Source organism: Ranitomeya imitator, chromosome 3 (genome assembly GCF_032444005.1).
Source record: "Ranitomeya imitator isolate aRanImi1 chromosome 3, aRanImi1.pri, whole genome shotgun sequence".
Taxonomy (NCBI): domain Eukaryota; kingdom Metazoa; phylum Chordata; class Amphibia; order Anura; family Dendrobatidae; genus Ranitomeya; species Ranitomeya imitator.
This window is the reverse complement of record NC_091284.1, coordinates 473,445,988-473,466,795: the sequence shown is the minus strand read 5'-3', so window position 1 is coordinate 473,466,795 and position 20,808 is coordinate 473,445,988. Positions and strand designations below refer to the sequence as shown.

The following is a 20,808-nucleotide window of genomic DNA, read 5'->3' as shown; positions in this document are numbered from 1 at the left end:
CTTTTCTTTGATTTTTGTGCTGTTTTCCTAGATATATATATATATATATATATATATATATATATATATATATATATATATATATATATATATATATATATATATATACATACACATACATATATATACACATACATATATATACACACACACATCATATTATTCATTTTGATCTTTACAAAAATGTGTTTCCAGTTATAAAAATTTATGAATTTCTCGGACAATACTTGTCCTCAAACACTGAAGGATATTCCTAGAAAGCATTATCACTGGGAATAAATGTATACTGCACTGACAGCTCTTTTTCAGTGTTCAGCACCGCATTTGGATATTACAGTTTAGAGCAATCAACTTGATAAAAAAAAAATATATATATATATATATATTATTTCGTTTGGGATTTAATAATATTACAAGGTCAGATTATTTCCACATCATCATAATCTTCATTTTCTGAAAGTACTTCAATGTATTCCAGGTCTTTATTACACACTGAAAAAAAAAATTGTAGATATAAAAGCATATACAGAAGATAGTTATACATTAGCCTAGCTTCATAGTGCTCTAATGGAAAATGATAGCATTTTTTTATTGCTGTGGAGGAGTGTCACTCTATTGAAGTAAAACTACTGTATTTGTTGAAACATGTTTACTAGTATGTGACCATGCTGATCTTTGTTTTCCACACAAGGCTGGTATGACAGGGAGGCAACGGTAGGCAACTGTCTAGGGCAGAGGTCCCCAACGTTTCTGACCTTGAGAGCCACATTCAGCCTTCAGAGAGGGTAGCGAGCCACATTCAGCTCCCGCTCCCCTCACAATTTCGGCAACCAAAGCCCCCCATTACAGGCATAATAGTAACCAAAGTTTTTCCACAAAAATCGCCCCAAAGCAGAATACAAAGATCCAGGGGTCTCAACAATACCCCCCATTCGGTATTCTCCTATAAAGCACTCCCAAGACACTGTTACATCCAGCTTCAAACATCTCCTATGAATGGGTGGTGTCATCTTGTCTCCAGCGTACCATACTTAAATCATCTCAAAACCCCTAAGACCAGTATACAGTGGGGCAAAAAAGTATTTAGTCAGTCAGCAATAGTGCAAGTTCCACCACTTAAAAAGATGAGAGGCGTCTGTAATTTACATCATAGGTAGACCTCAACTATGGGAGGCAAACTGCGAAAAAAAAATCCAGAAAATCATATTGTCTGTTTTTTTAACATTTTTTTTGCATATTATGGTGGAAAATAAGTATTTGGTCAGAAACAAACAATCAAGATTTCTGGCTCTCACAGACCTGTAACTTCTTCTTTAAGAGTCTCCTCTTTCCTCCACTCATTACCTGTAGTAATGGCACCTGTTTAAACTTGTTATCAATATAAAAAGACACCTGTGCACACCCTCAAGCAGTCTGACTCCAAACTCCACTATGGTGAAGACCAAAGAGCTGTCAAAGGACACCAGAAACAAAATTGTAGCCCTGCACCAGGCTGGGAAGACTGAATCTGCAATAGCCAACCAGCTTGGAGTGAAGAAATCAACAGTGGGAGCAATAATTAGAAAATGGAAGACATACAAGACCACTGATAATCTCCCTCGATCTGGGTCTCCACGCAATATCCCACCCCGTGGGGTCAGAATGATCACAAGAACGGTGAGCAAAAATCCCAGAACCACGCGGGGGGACCTAGTGAATGAACTGCAGAGAGCTGGGACCAATGTAACAAGGCCTACCATAAGTAACACACTACGCCACCATGGACTCAGATCCTGCAGTGCCAGACGTGTCCCACTGCTTAAGCCAGTACATGTCCGGGCCCGTCTGAAGTTTGCTAGAGAGCATTTGGATGATCCAGAGGAGTTTTGGGAGAATGTCCTATGGTCTGATGAAACCAAACTGGAACTGTTTGGTAGAAACACAACTTGTGGTGTTTGGAGGAAAAAGAATACTGAGTTGCATCCATCAAACACCATACCTACTGTAAAGCATGGTGGTGGAAACATCATGCTTTGGGGCTGTTTCTCTGCAAAGGGGCCAGGACGACTGATCCGGGTACATGAAAGAATGAATGGGGCCATGTATCGTGAGATTTTGAGTGCAAACCTCCTTCCTTCAGCAAGGGCATTGAAGATGAAACGTGGCTGGGTCTTTCAACATGACAATGATCCAAAGCACACAGCCAGGGCAACGAAGGAGTGGCTTCGTAAGAAGCATTTCAAGGTCCTGGAGTGGCCTAGCCAGTCTCCAGATCTCAACCCTATAGAAAACCTTTGGAGGGAGTTGAAAGTCCGTGTTGCCAAGCGAAAAGCCAAAAACATCACTGCTCTAGAGGAGATCTGCATAGAGGAATGGGCCAACATACCAACAACAGTGTGTGGCAACCTTGTGAAGACTTACAGAAAACGTTTGACCTCTGTCATTGCCAACAAAGGATATATTACAAAGTATTGAGATGAAATTTTGTTTCTGACCAAATACTTATTTTCCACCATAATATGCAAATAAAATGTTAAAAAAACAGACAATGTGATTTTCTGGATTTTTTTTTCTCAGTTTCTCTCCCATAGTTGAGGTCTACCTATGATGTAAATTACAGACGCCTCTCATCTTTTTAAGTGGTGGAACTTGCACTATTGCTGACTGACTAAATACTTTTTTGCCCCACTGTATGTGCGTCCAAATCTGCTCTATTGTGCAGGGCTGCTCACAAAATTCACCATTTTCAGATGTGCTCTTCATACCTGTTTGCAAAAACTGGAGCTAATGAACCAAGCTGACAGCCGCGAGCCACAATTCATGGGACCGTGAGCCACATGTGGCTCCTGAGCTACAGGTTGGGAACCCCTGATCTAGGGTATTACATCTTGCCTCCTCAAGGAAAAAAATATAGCTAACTCTGGCTGCTGTCCCTGATATTCAGCACATTGATAGCTGGTGTGCAGGTACACAGGTGAGCAGTGTCAGTGAGTCACTAACACAGTTCACCACTCCCTCTGTCATTCCCTTCTGATATTTCATTACATTTGCATCTTTAAACCATACAATTGTAGATGTACAGTGGGGAAAATAAGTATTTGATACACTGCCGATTTTGCACGTTTTTGCCACCTACAAAAAATGGAGAAGTCTGTAATTTTTTTTGTAGGAGTGGTCGAGCTGATAATCTGCTTGCTGACACTCTAAGGGGTTAAATGTATTGTATATTTATGCATGTTGTTAAGGGTAACAACCAGTGGGGCTTCAGTCTAGCCTATGCAGGGTTAACTGTAAAGCCGGCCCAGTTTGGGGAGGGGGAACTGAGTTAAGGTACCTTCACACTGAACAATTTAACAACGATAACGATTGCGATCCGTGACGTTGCAGCGTCCTGGATAGCGATATCGTTGTGTTTTAACACGCAGCAGCGATCTGGATCCTTCTGTGACATCGTTGGTCGGAGCAGAAAGGCCAGAACTTTATTTCGTCGCTGGATCACCCGCCGACATCGCTGAATCGGCGTGTGTGACGCCGATTCAGCGATGTCTTCACTGGTAACCAGGGTAAACATCGGGTTACTAAGCGCAGGGCCGCGCTTAGTAACCCAATGTTTACCCTGGTTACCAGTGTAAATGTAAAAAAAAACAAACACGACATACTTACATTCCGGTGTCTGTCTCCCGGCGTTCTGCTTCCCTGCACTGTGTAAGCGCCGGCCGTAAAGCAGAGCGGTGACGTCACCACTGTAACCTGCTTTACTCCTCCTGCATCCTGTGTCAACGCTGGCCGGCCGTAAAGCAGGTTACAGCGGTGACGTCACCGCTCTGCTTTACGGCCGGCGCTTACACAGTGCAGGGAAGCAGAACGCCGGGGGACAGACACCGGAGTGTAAGTATGTAGTGTTTGTTTTTTTTTCATTTACACTTGTAACCAGGGTAAACATTGGGTTACTAAGCGCGGCCCTGCGCTTAGTAACCCAATGTTTACCCTGGTTACCCGTGGACTTCGGCATCATTGGTCGCTGGAGAGCTGTCTGTGTGACAGCTCTCCTGCGACCACACAGCGACGCTGCAGCGATCGACATCGTTGTCTAGATCGCTGCAGCGTCGCTTAATGTGACGGTACCTTTTGTGTCAAGTTGAGAAAGTGACAGTTCAGTGCAGGACAGTAGTGTGAAATGGCAACACAAGTCTCATGCATTGGGATGTTAGAGACAATGTGGGCCTAATACTCGGGGCAGTGGATTACCAAAAATACCCTTCCATGTGATCCCGTCTGCCAGCCTGGGGAACCTCAAGATGGACGTCGGGGCCTTTGAGCAAACTCAGCTTGTGAAGCTATAGGGAAAGCTGGAATCAGACTACATAAGGCAGAAGATATTGCAATCTGGGTGAACTGCTAGGGTTGGAGATGAATTTCTGGTGCCAGAGAAGATAGGAAGAGGCACACTCTACCCATACCAAGAACCAGGGCTGAAGTTGTGTCCAGAACCTGTGGTAAAGATGACAACCTGTTGGGCCTTTTCCTATATGCCTGTTTGTAAAGACAGCCAATTGCCCAGTAAAATTTTGATTGTTTTTACAAAACCTGTGTCCCCTCGATTGATGCCAAGGTTTCAGGAGAGGAAAGCATGAAGCCAATGGAGGCCTGTAGGCCAGAAGTAATTGTGATGCACCCCATACACAGCAGCACAAAGTGTCAGAGATACAAATTGTATAGTGCCAAAGCGAGTGGGAGCAGCAACTCGCCCACAACTACCTCGCTGGGGCACTTTACGCGTGTATGTCATGGGGGCAGTGGGCAGTCTTGTAGCAGTCAAAAGAGTTTTCAGGTAATAAAAATGTTACCGCTGCAGTGATATGCCATACTAACATATTGTAATAAACAGAAATTAACCATTTCCTGTTGAAGCCTGTTTTCACCTTCCTGACCAGGTCAAATTTTTCAAATTGTACACCTGTATGTACGCTTGCTGACCACTGTGTCTGTTATATTTATGCTTAAATGCGCTTTATACATTCATATCTACTTATATTGTTGCAAATTCTGCTGATCACTAATGTACTGTTCTTGTAAATCCTTGTATTTTTCCTTGTATTTTTATGATATTTGTTACTAATAAATCAAGAATTTGATATAGCTTAAAAACTCATTTTTTTCTTCTTTATGCAATTCATCTAACGTGCATCTGCTATGTGCCATTTAATGTTTATTGATGGCTAAACTAGCTTAGTAATTATGAACCTTGTGGATTTATTTTCAAGGGTATTTGCTCATTTTGTTTTTTTTTCTTGGGTTTTGGCTGTGAAATCGCCACAGTGTGAACTTGCTCTTACACATTGCACGTATACCCACTTATGTTCTGGCCAGGTACGGACTGGGGCTGAAATTCAGCTCTGGTATTTGAAATCACACGGACCCATGGTTTCCCCACCCCTGAGCACTAGATGGGGATATTTTACTATTATTATCCTGGATGGAGGAAAGCAAGATTTACTACAAGACCAATATTTCTAATGATACATGTGGCCTGCTAGGGTAAGTGACGGAGTCAGCGACTTTGTGCTCCATCACAACTCTTAACAGTATGGATTTCTTGAGAACACAGATTCTGCTAACAATGTAGCAGACAAGGCAGCCAATGACCAGACAGGCCCTTCTGGCATTTGCCAGATAGCCAGTCCGGCCCTAGTTCTGGCTAATTTCTTTGGTTTTGCTGTAGTTTCTTGCACTTCGTACTTTGGAGCTAAGCATTTCATCTACAAAGATTCCCATGGGCAGGTGTCTGAACAGTTGGACCCCTGTCCTGCTCTTCCCTTAGCTGCATTGATGTTGCCTGACACAAGGTAAGGTTTTAATACTAGAGACAAGATAGGACCAGTCCAGACTGGGTACACCTTTTCGCAGTGGGATGGCTTTTACTTTTTTTTAATCAAAACAGTGTAACCTAAGTACACTAGGTTATTTAACCCCTTAACGACCGCCGATACGCCTTTTAACGGCGGCCACTAAGGGTACTTAAACCACAGCGCCGTTAATCAACGGCGCTGTGGAAAAAGTGAATAGCGCCCCCCCCCCCCCCCCCGAGTCGGATTTTCTCCGAGGTCTCGGCTCCCGGGGGTAGCCGAGACCCCAGAGAACATGATTTGGGGGGTTTTTAACCGACCCCGCATTTGCGATCACCGGTAATTAACCGTTTACCGGCGATCGCAAAAAAAAAAACGCAATCTCTTTTTAATTTCTCTGTCCTCCGATGTGATCGCACATCAGAGGACAGAGAAAGGGGGTCCCAGATAGCCCCCCGATACTCACCTATCTCCCCCGGTGCTCCTCGTGGCTCCCGGAGGGCGCCGCCATCTTCAAAATGGCGGGCGCATGCGCAGTGCGCCCGCCGGCCGGCCCCGGGAGAATCTTTGGGGTCTCGGCTGCCGGGGGTAGCCGAGACCCCAAAGAGCATGATCGGAGTCGGTTTTACCGACCCCTGTTTTGCGATCGCCGGTAATTAACTGTTTACCGGCGACTGCAAAAAAAAAAAAGTCAAAGTGTAATTCTCTGTCCTCTCATGTGATCGCACATCAGAGGACAGAGAAATAGGGGGATTCGGGGACCCTATCATACTCACCTGTGTCCCTGGGTCCTCCTGCTGCTCCTCCTGGCCGCCGGCAAAAGAAAATGGCGGGCGCATGCGCAGTGCGCCCGCCATCTGTCTCCATCTGCCGGCCGGCAGGAGAACAGCAGTTGGGGCTAAAATTAGGGTTAGGGTTAGGGCTAGGGTTAGGGTTAGGGCTAGGGTTAGGGCTAGGGTTAGGGCTAGGGTTAGGGCTAGGGTTAGGACTAGGGTTAGAGCTAGGACTAGGGTTAGGGCTAGGGTTAGGGCTAGTGTTAGGGCTAGGGTTAGGGCTACGGTTAGGGCTAAGGTTAGGGCTAGGGTTAGGGTTGGGGCTAAATTCAGGGTTAGGGTTCTTTCACACTTACGTTGGTACGGGGCCGTCGCAATGCGTCTGCCCGACATACCGACGCATGTTGTGAAAATTGTGCACAACGTGGGCAGCGGATGTAGTTTTTCAACGCATCCGCTGCCCAATCTATGTCCTGGGGAGGAGGGGGCGGAGTTACGGCCACGCATGTGCGGTCAGAAATGGCGGACGAGACATACAAAAAAACGTTACATTGAACGTTTTTTGTGCCGACGCTCCGCCAAAACACAACTGATCTAGTGCACGACGGACGCGACGTGTGGCCATCCGTCACGATCCGTCGGCAATACAAGTCTATGGGCAAAAAACGCATCCTGCGGGCACATTTGGAGGATCCGTTTTTTGTCCAAAACGACGGATTGCGACGGATGCCAAACGGCGCAAGTGTGAAAGTAGCTTTAGGGTTAGGGTTGGGGCTAAAGTTAGGGTTAGATTTGGGATTAGGGTTAGGGTTTGGATTAGAGTTGGTATTAGGGTTAGGGTTGGCATTAGGGTTACGCTTGGGATTAGGGTTAGGTTTGGGATTAGGGTTAAGGTTAGGGTTGTGATTAAGGGTGTATTGGGATTAGGGTTAGGTTTGAGGTTAGGGTTGAGATTAGGATTAGGGTTGTGTTGGATTTAGGGTTTTGATTAGGGTTATGGTTAGGGTTGACATTAGGGTTGTTTTGGGGTAAGGGTTGTGATTATCGTTAGCGTTAGTGATTAGGATTATGGATTGGGTTGGGATTAGGGTTAGGGGTGTGTTGGGGTTAGGGTTGGAGCTAGAATTAGGGGGTTTCCACTGTTTAGTTACATCAGGGGGTCTCCAAACACGACAGCCAATTTTGCGCTCAAAAAGTCAAATGGTGCTCCCTCCCTTCTGAGCTCTGCCGTGCGCCCAAACAGTGGGTTACCCCCACATATGGGGCATCAGTGTACTCGGGATAAATTGGACAACAACTTTTGGGGTCCAATTTCTCCTGTTACCCTTGCGAAAATAAAAACTTGTGGGCTACAAAATCTTTTTTGTGGAAAAAAAATATTTTTTTATTTTCACGACACTGCATTCTAAACTTCTGTGAAGCACTTGGGCATTCAAAGTTCTCACCACACATCTAGATAAGTTCCTTGGGGGGTCTAGTTTCCAAAATGGGGTCACTTGTGGAGGGTTTCTACTGTTTAGGTACATCAGGGGCTCTGCAAACGCAACATAACGCCCGCAGACCATTCTATCAAAGTCTGCATTCCAAAACGGCGCTCCTTCCTTCCGAGCTCCGCCGTGCGCCCAAACAGTGGTTTACCCCCATATATGGGGTACAAGCCTACTCAGGACAAATTGGACAACAACTTTTGGGGTCCGATTTCTCTTGATACCCTTGCGAAAATAAAAACTTGGGGGCTAAAAAATCTTTTTTGTGGAAAAAAAAATATTTTTTATTTTCACGACTCTGCATTCTAAACTTTTGTGAAGCACTTGGGCATTCAAAGTTCTTACCACACATCTAGATAAGTTCCTTAAGGGGTCTAGTTTCCAAAATGGTGTCACTTGTGGGGGGTTTCCACTGTTTAGGCACATCAGGGGCTCTCCAAACGCGACATGGCGTCCGATCTCAATTCCAGACAATTCTACATTGAAAAAGTAAAACGGCACTCCTTCTCTTCCAAGCTCTGCGGTGCGCCCAAACAGTGGTTTACCCCCACATATTGGGTATCGACGTACTCAGGAGAAATTGCATTACAACTTTTGTGGTCTAATTTCTCCTGTTACCCTTGTGAAAATAAAAATTTGGGGGCAAAAGATCATTTTTGTAGAAAAAATGCGATTTTTAATTTTCACAGGTCAACGTTATAAACTTCTGTGAAGCACATGGGGGTTCAAAGTGCTCACCACACATCTAGATAAGTTCCTTAATGGGTCTAGTTTCCAAAATGGTGTCAATTGTGGGGGGTTTCCACTGTTTAGGCACATCAGGGGCTCTCCAAACGCGACATGGCGTTCAATCTCAATTCCTGCCAATTTTACATTGAAAAAGTAAAACTGCGCTCCTTCACTTCCAAGTTCTGCGGTGCGCCCAAACAGTGGTTTACCCCCACATATGGGGTATTGGCGTATTCAGGAGAAATTGCGTAACAAAATTTATGGTTACATTTCTGTTTTTACACTTGTGAAAATAAAAAAAATGGTTCTGAATTAAAATGTTTGCAAAAAAAAGTTAAATGTTCATTTTTTCCTTCCACATTGTTTCAGTTCCTGTGAAGCATGTAAAGGGTTAATAAACTTCTTGAATTTGGTTTTGAGAACCTTGAGGGGTGTAATTTTTAGAATGGTGTCACACTTGGTTATTTTCTATCATATAGACCCCTCAAAATGACTTCAAATGTGATGTGGTCCCTAAAAAAAAAGGTGTTGTAAAAATCAGAAATTGCTGGTCAACTTTTAACCCTTATAACTCCCTAACAAAAAAAAATTTTGTTTCCAAAATTGTGCTGATGTAAAGTAGACATGTGGGAAATGTTATTTATTAACTATTTTTTTGTGACATATCTCTCTGATTTAAGGGCATAAAAATACAAAGTTTGAAAATTGCAAAATTTTAAAAATTTTCGCCATATTTCTGTTTTTTTCATAAATAATCCCAAGTAATATCGAAGAAATGTTACCACTAACATGAAGTACAATATGTCACGAAAAAAAACAGTCTCAGAATCAGCGGGATCCGTTGAAGCGTTCCAGAGTTATAACCTCATAAAGTGACAGTGGTCAGAATTGCAAAAATTGGCTCGGTCATTAAAGGGACTCTGTCACCTGAATTTGGCGGGACTGGTTTTGGGTCATATGGGCAGAGTTTTCGGGTGTTTGATTCACCCTTTCCTTACCCGCTGGCTGCATGCTGGCTGCAATATTGGATTGAAGTTCATTCTCTGTCCTCCATAGTACACGCCTGCGCAAAGCAATCTTGCCTTGTGCAGGCGTGTACTATGGAGGATAGAGAATGAACTTCAATCCAATATTGCAGCCAGCATGCAGCCAGCGGGTAAGGAAAGGGTGAATCAAACACCTGAAAACTCCGCCCATATGACCCAAAACCAGTCCCGCCAAATTCAGGTGACAGGTTCCTTTTAAGTACCAAATTGGCTCTGTCACTAAGGGGTTAAATGTACTATTAGTATTTACTTATTTATTTACTATTGGGAATATGCTCATTTTATTTTGTTTTTTTCTCATGTTTAGACTGAAATCTTTAGTAAAAAATTTTCATTTTCAATAAAATTTACCAAACCTATATTGTTAGGGACCACTTTACTGCTAAAGTGACTTTGGGGCCTATGTATCGAAAAAAACCTGAAAACAAAACCCCCTTTTAATATTTACACCCCCCAAGTATTGTTAATCCTTCAGATGCGTCATGGGAATTAATGCAAACTTACAATTTTTACTAAAATATTGCTTTAGCCCAACATTTTTCATTTTCACAAAGGAAAAAGGGCTACCTCTCACTTTCACAACCTTCTAAATGCTGTGATCACTATTGATTGGCTATCAGTTAACCTAAGCTACTGGTGGTGAATGTGGAAGCAGAGCTCCTTTGGACGTACTTTGTAGCCTATAGTTCTATTTGAGGAACTCCAAGCAAAATAGTATGTACCGGTACATCCAGTGTTGGCAAGGAGTTAATGGGGAATATGGAACTAGCAAAGCTGGAGTGGCAGATGATTTAAATGGATAGTGTGTGGTAATTTGTATTTCACTGACATCAACATCTCTGAGAAAATCCTTAAAAATAGGGCATATGAAAAATGTTAGTACTATAATGGTAATATAACTCATACAAATGTATAAGGGTATGTGCACACGTTGCGGATTCTCTGCAGATCCGCAGCGTTTTTTGCAGTGCAGAAATGCTGCAGATCCGCAATTGATTTACAGTACAATGTAAATCAATGAGAAAAAAAAATGCTGTGCACACTTTGCGGAAAATCCGCTGCGGTTTAAAAGAAGTAGCATGTCACTTCTTTTTTGTGAATCTGCAGCGTTTTTGTACCCATTTAATTATAGAAAACCGCAGGGGTAAACAACACAGCAAATCCGCAAGAAAACCGCAGCAAAAACGCCCAAAAACGCTGCGGAACCGCCCAAAAAACGCGACAAATCCGCAGGTACGTTTTCTGCCAGGAGAGGCAGAATCCGCACCAGAAATTCCTAAGCCTAATCCGCAACGTGTGCACATAGCCTAAGCCAATTTCTGCATCTTTATACTGTATATTTAATCAATACCTGTGCTGTGTCCAACAGAATCATAAGATGCAGAAGAAAATCTGTTATTTTTGTTGGTTACGTGAAAATCCACATCATATTTTTGTATATTATATTCAGAATCTGTGAAAACAAAAATATTTATTTGTAAGTAAATATCTATGGCAATCTTATAGGGGTAGTCTCACATTATTAAATTGCTTTAATTAAACAGCTTGAAAATAAGCAAGTTTACAACTGACTTGCTTTTCCTACTTGCTGTCATTCTCCTGTTATGAGAGCTTTTATCTTACATAGTGTGCAGCATATTTCCAAGGAGATGGACCACCAAAGCCTGGCCAGGTATGCAGAGTAGCTACATTCCCGCCTGAGGAGTTAACTCCTAACATCCCAGTCAGCTCTCTCCAGTCCATGGATTTTAGCTGCTGTAATTAGGCTGGTAAAATCACAATCCTCAGCTCCCAGCATTGTCAGTTTCCAGAGAAGATCACATGATCACTCTTCTAACTTTCCTGAGCCATATGCTTGTTCAAATGCATATGTAAATATAGTGATATTAATGTGGACTTCAGAGAAAACAATGACAGATTATCTATGTAAGTAGCAGGAAGAAGCTCTAGGACCCAAACAAACTATTACACAAGAAGTACCTGCCCCCCAAGCAACTAGGAAGTAAGGAGACTGCAAAGCTCTGAGCTGCTCAAAAGACAACTTGAGAATAACCATTTAATAGCCTAATACTCACTCATTCCTTGTTTCTGAAGAGTGACTTGCTCTTTGTTTACAGTGGAGTACATTTGTTGGTTTGTAATAATTTTTTGTCGAATGGTATCTGTAAACAAAACCACAGCAGAATGAATAGACCATGTATACTATCTCCATGATCTCGAGAAAAAAAGGAACATTACTGAGACACTCTAATAGTAATGTGTTATGGCATTTCTTAATGGTTTTCTCTCATGAAGATAACCCTGTCCATATGCCTTTTTAAAACAGACAAAACAGATGGGGTCTCTTTTTGTTTTCTACAAAAGAGAGATGATCTAACAGAGCAATACCTGACTTTATCGGACCCAGCTTATCCATGCAAGCACTACATGATGTATGCTAAATTTTCTGTGCACCTGTCTGTACTTTTTAATATAGCTGAGGCAAATGTATACCAATGTGAATTGGCCAAACATATATGTCAGGCTAATCATAACCCTGTCTTGGGACAATTATATATTAACCCCTTAACCCCCAAGGGTGGTTTGCACGTTAATGACCGGGCCAATTTTTTCAATTCTGACCACTGTCCCTTTATGAGGTTATAACTTTGGAACGGTTCAACGGATCCCGATGATTCTGACATTGTTTTCTTGTGACATATTGTACTTCATGATAGTGGTAAAAAATGTTTGATGTTAGCTGCGTTTATTTGTGAAAAAAATGGATATTTGGCGAAAATTTTGAAAATTTCGCAATTTTCCAACTTTGAGTTTTTATGTCCTTAAATCACGGAGATATGCCACACAAAATGCTTAATAAGTAACATTTCCCACATGTCTACTTTACATCAACACAATTTTGGAACCAACATTTTTTCTGTTAGGGAGTTATAAGGGTTAAAAGTTGACCAGCAATTTCTCATTTTTACAACACCATTTTTTTTTTAGGGACCACATCACATTTGAAGTCACTTTGAGGGGTCTATATGATAGAAAATACCCAAGTGTGACACCATTCTAAAAACTGCACATCTCAAGAATGTTTATTTTCACGGCTATGCATTATAAACTGTAGTGAAACACTTGGGGGTTCAAAGTTCTCACAACACATCTAGATAAGTTCCTTAGGGGGTCTACTTTCCAAAATGTTGTCACTTGTGTGGGTTTCCACTGTTTAGGCACATCAGGGGTTCTCCAAACACGACATGGTGTCCTATCTCAATTCCAGTCAATTTTGCATTGAAAAGTCAAACGGCGCTCCTTCCCTTCCGAGCTCTGCCATGCGCCCAAACAGTGGTTTACCCCCACACATGGGGTATCAGCATACTCAGAACAAATTGTACAACAACTTTTGGGGTCCAATTTCTCCTGTTACCCTTGGTAAAATAAAACAAATTGGAGCTGAAGTAAATTTGTTGTGAAAAAAGTTAAATGTTCACTCTTTTTACAGGAAAGATATATATCTTGGTACCGTGTGAGCCAGTACATAGAAAAATATTTAGAATTGAGAGTCCTCAGTGGTTGATACCTTTTAATGGCTAACTGAAAAGATGGTAACAAATTGCAAGGTTTCGAGACTACTCAGGTCTCTTCATCAGGCATAGACTGCATAGTCTATGCCTGATGAAGAGACCTGAGTAGTCTCGAGACCTTGCAATTTGTTACCATCTTTTCAGTTAGCCATTAAAAGGTATCAACCACTGAGGACTCTCAATTCTAAATATTTTTCCATTTTTTTTAAACATTCCAAAAATTCCTGTGAAATACCTGAAGGGTTTTGAGCACCTTGAGATGTGCAGTTTTTAGAATGGTGTCACACTTGGGTATTTTCTATCATATAGACCCCTCAAAGTGACTTCAAATGTGATGTGGTCCCTAAAAAAAATGGTGAGAAATTGCTGGTCAACTTTTAACCCTTATGACTCCCTAACAAAAAAAAATGTTGGTTCCAAAATTGTGCTGATGTAAAGTAGACATGTGAGAAATGTTACTTATTAACTATTTTGTGTGACATATCTCTGTGATTTAAGGGCATAAAAATTCAAAGTTGGAAAATTGCGAAATTTTCAAACTTTTTGCCAAATTTCCATTTTTTTACAAATAATTTTACCACTATCATGAAATACAATATGTCATGCGAAAATAATGTCAGAATCATCAGGATTATTATTATTATTTATTATTATAGCGCCATTTATTCCATGGCGCTTTACATGTGAGGAGGGGTATACATAATAAAAAAGGGGAAAAATAATCTTGAAGAATACAAGTCACAACTGGTACAGGAGGAGAGAGAAACCTGCCCGCGAGGGCTCACAATCTACAAGGGATGGGTGAAGATACAGTAGGTGAGGATAGAGCTGGTCGTGCAGTGGTTTGGTCGATCGGTGGTTACTGCAGGTTGTAGGCTTGCCGGAAGAGGTTGGTCTTCAGGTTCTTTTTGAAGGTTTCGATGGTAGGCGAGAGTCTGATATGTTGTGGTAGAGAGTTCCAGAGTAGGAGTGATGCGCGAGAGAAATCTTGCATGCGATTGTGGGAAGAGGAGATAAGAGGGGATCCGTTGAAGCATTCCAGAGTTATAACCTCATTAAAGGTACCGTCACACTTAGCGACGCTGCAGCGATACCGACAACGATCCGGATCGCTGCAGCGTCGCTGTTTGGTCGCTGGAGAGCTGTCACACAGACAGCTCTCCAGCGACCAACAATGCCGGTAACCAGGGTAAACATCGGGTAACTAAGCGCAGGGCCGCGCTTAGTAACCCGATGTTTACCCTGGTTACCATCCTAAAAGTAAAAAAAAAAAAACAGTACATACTTACCTACAGCCGTCTGTCCTCCAGCGCTGTGCTCTGCTCTCCTCCTGTACTGACTGTGAGCACAGCGGCCGGAAAGCAGAGCGGTGACGTCACCGCTCTGCTTTCCGGCTGACAGACGCTCACAGCCAGTGCAGGAGGAGAGCAGAGCACAGCGCTGGAGGACAGACGGCCGTAGGTAAGTATGTACTGTTTGTTTTTTTTTACTTTTAGGATGGTAACCAGGGTAAACATCGGGTTACTAAGCGCGGCCCTGCGCTTAGTTACCCGATGTTTACCCTGGTTACCAGTGAAGACATCGCTGGATCGGTGTCACACACGCCGATCCAGCGATGTCAGCAGGAGTCCAGCGACAAAATAAAGTTCTGGACTTTATTCAGCGACCAACGATCTCCCAGCAGGGGCCTGATCGTTGGTCGCTGTCACACATAACGATTTAATTAACGATATCGTTGCTACGTCACAAAAAGCAACAATATCGTTAACAATATCGTTATGTGTGAAGGTACCTTAAGGGACAGTGGTCAGAATTGTAAAAATTGTCCCGGTCATTAGGCTGCCGTCACACTAGCAGTATTTGGTCAGTATTTTACATCAGTATTTGTAGCCAAAACCAGGAGTGGGTGATAAATACAGAAGTGGTGACGTGTTTCTATTATACTTTTCCTCTAATTGTTCCACTCCTGGTTTTGGCTTACAAATGCTGATGTAAAATCCTGACCAAATACTGCTAGTGTGACGGCAGCCTTAACGTGCAAACCACCCTTGGGGGTAAAGGGGTTAAAAAATATATAAAAGTTGAAATCACCACCTTTTGCCCCATTCAAAATAAAACAATATAAAAAAATCAAATATACACATATTTGGTATCGCTGCTTTCAGAATAGCCCCCGATCTATGAATATGAAATTTTTTTTTAACCCAATCGGTAAACTGCCTAACAAAATTTAAAAAAGCCAGAATTTCTTTTTTTGGTTGCTGCTACATTGCAGTAAAATGCAATAAACCAGCCCAAGATCACAAAAAATGGAGACGCTACAGGTCTCGGAAAATAGTGCCATTTTTGTATTACCACTTAAATAAAAAAGAACCTAGACATGTTTGGTGTCTATGAACTCGTATTGACCTGGAGAGTCATAATGGCAGGCCAGTTTTAGCAGTTAGTGAACATGGTTAAAAAAAAAAAACAACAACAACAACAACAACTGTGGAATTGCGCTTTTTTGCGATTTCAACACACTTGGAATTTTTTCCTGTTTTCCAGTACATGCTATGTCAAAACCAATGTTGTCATTCAAAAAATAACTTGTCCTGCAAAAAAACAAGCTCTCACATGGCCATTTTGACTGAAAAATAAAAAGTTATGGCTCTGGGAAGAAGGGGAGCAGAAAAAAAAAGCAAAAGCAAAAATACCCCCGGTCATTATGGGGTTAATTGTGTTTTTGTAATTGTTCCATTTCTCAAAGTTGCAGTTCTAATACTGGCATTTTTGTTTTTTACTATTTTGTAGCATTTTACAGACCTTTATTGCATCCCTGTTCCTTATTTTAAAAAATATAACTGTTTCCACCTCCATGACACATATATCCATCATGTAGAGGTTGTAGGAGTATGGAGCGGGCTTAGAAGTTGAGCCCACTACACAAAGTGTAGGTGTTGGCTGTGTTTCATGCCCAGCACCTGCCTGTAATGGCAGCGATCAGAGCTAGCAATCACTGGCAGCATTTAAGTGGCTCGATTGCAATGGGGAATCCATTCGGGTGCTGATGACACCTCTCTCCCCAACTGCCGCCTCCATCTTGGTATTCTTGTGAAGTGATGTGACCGTAATATATAATATACTATACACTTCTATACATTAGTATTGCAGCATACAAAGTAATACAAGATACCAAACAATCACAGGTTCATGTTCCCCACTGGGACTAAAGATATAATGTGAAAAGTAAAAAAAAAGTAAAAAAAAATTAAGTAGAGGTAAGCTATAGGCTGGACCACGGTGAGTCATTGGACGTGGTATATCTCGATTTTTCCAAAGCGTTTGATACCGTGCCGCACAAGAGGTTGGTACACAAAATGAGAATGCTTGGTCTGGGGGAAAATGTGTGTAAATGGGTTAGTAACTGGCTTAGTGATAGAAAGCAGAGAGTGGTTATAAATGGTATAGTCTCTAACTGGGTCGCTGTGACCAGTGGGGTACCGCAGGGGTCAGTATTGGGACCTGTTCTCTTCAACATATTCATTAATGATCTGGTAGAAGGTTTACACAGTAAAATATCGATATTTGCAGATGATACAAAACTATGTAAAGCAGTTAATACAAGAGAAGATAGTATTCTGCTACAGATGGATCTGGATAAGTTGGAAACTTGGGCTGAAAGGTGGCAGATGAGGTTTAACAATGATAAATGTAAGGTTATACACATGGGAAGAGGGAATCAATATCACCATTACACACTGAATGGGAAACCACTGGGTAAATCTGACAGGGAGAAGGACTTGGGGATCCTAGTTAATGATAAACTTACCTGGAGCAGCCAGTGCCAGGCAGCAGCTGCCAAGGCAAACAGGATCATGGGGTGCATTAAAAGAGGTCTGGATACACATGATGAGAGCATTATACTGCCTCTGTACAAATCCCTAGTTAGACCGCACATGGAGTACTGTGTCCAGTTTTGGGCACCGGTGCTCAGGAAAGATATAATGGAACTAGAGAGAGTACAAAGGAGGGCAACAAAATTAATAAAGGGGATGGGAGAACTACAATACCCAGATAGATTAGCGAAATTAGGATTATTTAGTCTAGAAAAAAGACGACTGAGGGGCGATCTAATAACCATGTATAAGTATATAAGGGGACAATACAAATATCTAGCTGAGGATCTGTTTATACCAAGGAAGGTGACGGGCACAAGGGGGCATTCTTTGCGTCTGGAGGAGAGAAGGTTTTTCCACCAACATAGAAGAGGATTCTTTACTGTTAGGGCAGTGAGAATCTGGAATTGCTTGCCTGAGGAGGTGGTGATGGCGAACTCAGTCGAGGGGTTCAAGAGAGGCCTGGATGTCTTCCTGGAGCAGAACAATATTGTATCATACAATTATTAGGTTCTGTAGAAGGACGTAGATCTGGGTATTTATTATAATGGAATATAGGCTGAACTGGATGGACAAATGTCTTTTTTCGGCCTTACTAACTATGTTACTATGTTACTATGTAAGTCAATGAAAAAGTACTAAAATAATCCTCCTTTTCCCCATCCAAAAATAAAGAAGGAAAATAAGCACATTTGTCATCACCACGTTTATAAAAAGTCTGATTTATCAAAGTATTAAATTATTTAACCCATATGGTAAAAGAATTGTTGTTTTTTATTGAATCGTCACGCCTCTCCACCAAAAATTGTCACATGACCATATAAAAAAAATTGTCAGTTAATTCCAGAAAACTCAAAATGTTTATTTTTTTTGTTATCTATGTGCAATACGTACACCATCCTTCTGTTTTATTTTTTACAGCAGCGATGATTAGTAATTTACAAAACCATTGTAGTTTCTGTAGTTTCCTATGTTAAAGAATTGCAATGCATCCATAAAAGAAAACTTTTGCTATAAGATGACTCCATTTGGCATCAGATATTTTTTTGCGCAGCCATTAACTTAAATGGTGACTCTCATCCGACACTAGAAAATAAACTAGTGCATGCTGCAGTTTCACACACAGATTAGATCTGTGAAAAACATTGCTCCTATGTGCTGCCTCAAAAACATTGGTCCAAGTGCTGTCCATTTTTATACAGATAGCACTCGGGCTGAAAATAAGAACTAGAACATGTGAACCTTCAAAAAAAGTGATAAAATACCATATGTATCACAAAATAATATAAAAAACACAAGCCCCACACAGCTCCATCGACTGATATATAGAAAGTTATGTGTATTTACAGAGTATATATGTACAGTACAGACCAAAAGTTTGGACACACCTCATTTAACCCCTTCATGACCCAGCCTATTTTGACCTTAAAGACCTTGCCGTTTTTTGCAATTCTGTTATGTTATCCCTTTATGAGGTAATAACTCAGGAACGCTTCAACTGATCCTAGCGGTTCTGAGATTGTTTTTTCGTGACATATTGGGCTTCATGTTAGTGGTAAATTTAGGTCAATAAATTCTGTGTTTATTTGTGATAAAAACGGAAATTTGGCGAAAATTTTGCAATTTTCAAATTTTGAATTTTTATTCTGTTAAACCAGAGAGTTATGTGACACAAAATAGTTAATAAATAACATTTCCCACAAGTATACTTTACATCAGCACAATTTTGGAAACAATTTTTTTTTTTGCTAGGAAGTTATAAGGGTTAAAATTTGACCAGCGATTTGTCAATTTTACAACGAAATTTACAAAACCATTTTTTTTAGGGACCACCTCACATTTGAAGTCACATTGAGGGGTCTATATGGCTGAAAATACCCAAAAGTGACACCATTCTAAAAACTGCACCCCTCAAGCTGCACAAAACCACATTCAAGAAGTTTATTAACCCTTCAGGTGCTTCACAGCAGCAGAAGCAACATGGAAGGAAAAAATAAACATTTAACTTTTTAGTCACAAAAATGATTTTTCAGCAACAATTTTTTTATTTTCCCAATGGTAAAAGGAGAAACTGAACCACGAAAGTTGTTGTCCAATTTGTCCTGAGTACGCCGATACCTCATATGTGGGGGTAAACCACTGTTTGGGCGCACGGCAGGGCTTGGAAGGGAAGGAGCGCCATTTGACTTTTTGAATGAAAAATTGGCTGCACTCTTTAGCGGACAATATGTCACATTTGGAGAGCCCCCGTGTGCCTAAAAATTGGAGCTCCCCCACAAGTGACCCCATTTTGGAAACTAGACGCCCCAAGGAACTTATCTAGATGCATAGTGAGCACTTTAAACCCCCAGGTGCTTCACAAATTGATCCGTAAAAATGAAAAAGTACTTTTTTTTCACAAAAAAATTCTTTTAGCCTCAATTTTTTCATTTTCACATAGGCAACAGGATAAAATGGATCCTAAAATGTGTTGGGCAATTTCTCCTGAGTACACCGATACCTCACATGTGGGGGTAAACCACTGTTTGGGAACATGGTAAGTATCGGAATGGAAGGAGCGCCATTTGACTTTTTGAATAAAAAATTATCTCCATCGTTAGCGGACACCATGTCGCGTTTGGAGAGACCCTGTGTGCCTAAACATTGGAGCTCCCCCACAAGTGACCCCATTTTGGAAACTGGACCCCCCAAGGAACGTATCTAGATGCCTAGTGAGCACTTTAAACCCTCAGGTGCTTCACAAATTGATCCATAAAAATGAAAAAGTACTTTTTTTTCACAAAAAAATTCTTTTCGCCTCACTTTTTTCATTTTTACATGGGCAATAGGATAAAATGGATCCTAAAATTTGTTGGGCAATTTCTCCCGAGTACGCCGATACCTCATATGTGGGGGTAAACCACTGTTTGGGCACACGGCAGGGCTCGGAAGGGAAGGCGCGCCTTTTGACTTTTTGAATGGAAAATTAGCTCCAACTGTTAGCGGACTGTTGTGAATTCTGTTGTCGGGCTCCCTCCTGTGGTCATGAATGGTACTTCGGCTGGTTCTGTCCATGGACTTCCTCTGGTGGGTGTTTCTGAGTTTCCTTCCACAGGTGACGAGGTTAATTCGTTAGCTGGCTGCTCTATTTAGCTCCACTTGGATCTTTGCTCCATGCCACCTGTCAATGTTCCAGTATTGGTCTAGTTCTCTCCTGGATCGTTCTTGGGACCTGTCTTCCCAGCAGAAGTTAAGTTCCTGCTTGTTTTTCTTTGGTTTGCTATTTTTCTGTCCAGCTTGCTATTTTTATTGTTGTCTTGCTTGCTGGAAGCTCTGGGATGCAGAGGGAGCGCCTCCGCACCGTGAGTCGGTGCGGAGGGTCTTTTTGCGCCCTCTGCATGGTCTTTTTGTAGGTTTTTGTGCTGACCGCAAAGCAACCTTTCCTATCATCAGTCTGTTCAGTTAGTCGGGCCTCACTTTGCTAAATCTATTTAATCTCTGTGTTTGTATTTTCATCTT

At 41.7% G+C, this 20,808-nt stretch overlaps 1 protein-coding gene across 3 annotated transcripts in view; it reads right to left on the bottom strand.

Moving 5' to 3' along the window:
- Positions 1–72: 72 nt before the first annotated feature.
- The window catches only part of LOC138672158 (uncharacterized), a 152,961-nt gene continuing 132,225 nt past the window's right edge, over positions 73–20,808 (bottom strand). For all 3 annotated transcript variants that reach the window (XM_069760176.1, XM_069760174.1, XM_069760177.1), the window contains exons 7-9: positions 11,936–12,022; positions 11,212–11,313; positions 73–492 (exon numbers count right to left, since the gene is read on the bottom strand). In XM_069760176.1, the coding sequence (XP_069616277.1) occupies positions 419–492; positions 11,212–11,313; positions 11,936–12,022 (263 nt within the window). In that variant the 3' untranslated portion in view covers positions 73–418. The remainder of the gene's footprint in view (positions 493–11,211; positions 11,314–11,935; positions 12,023–20,808) is intronic.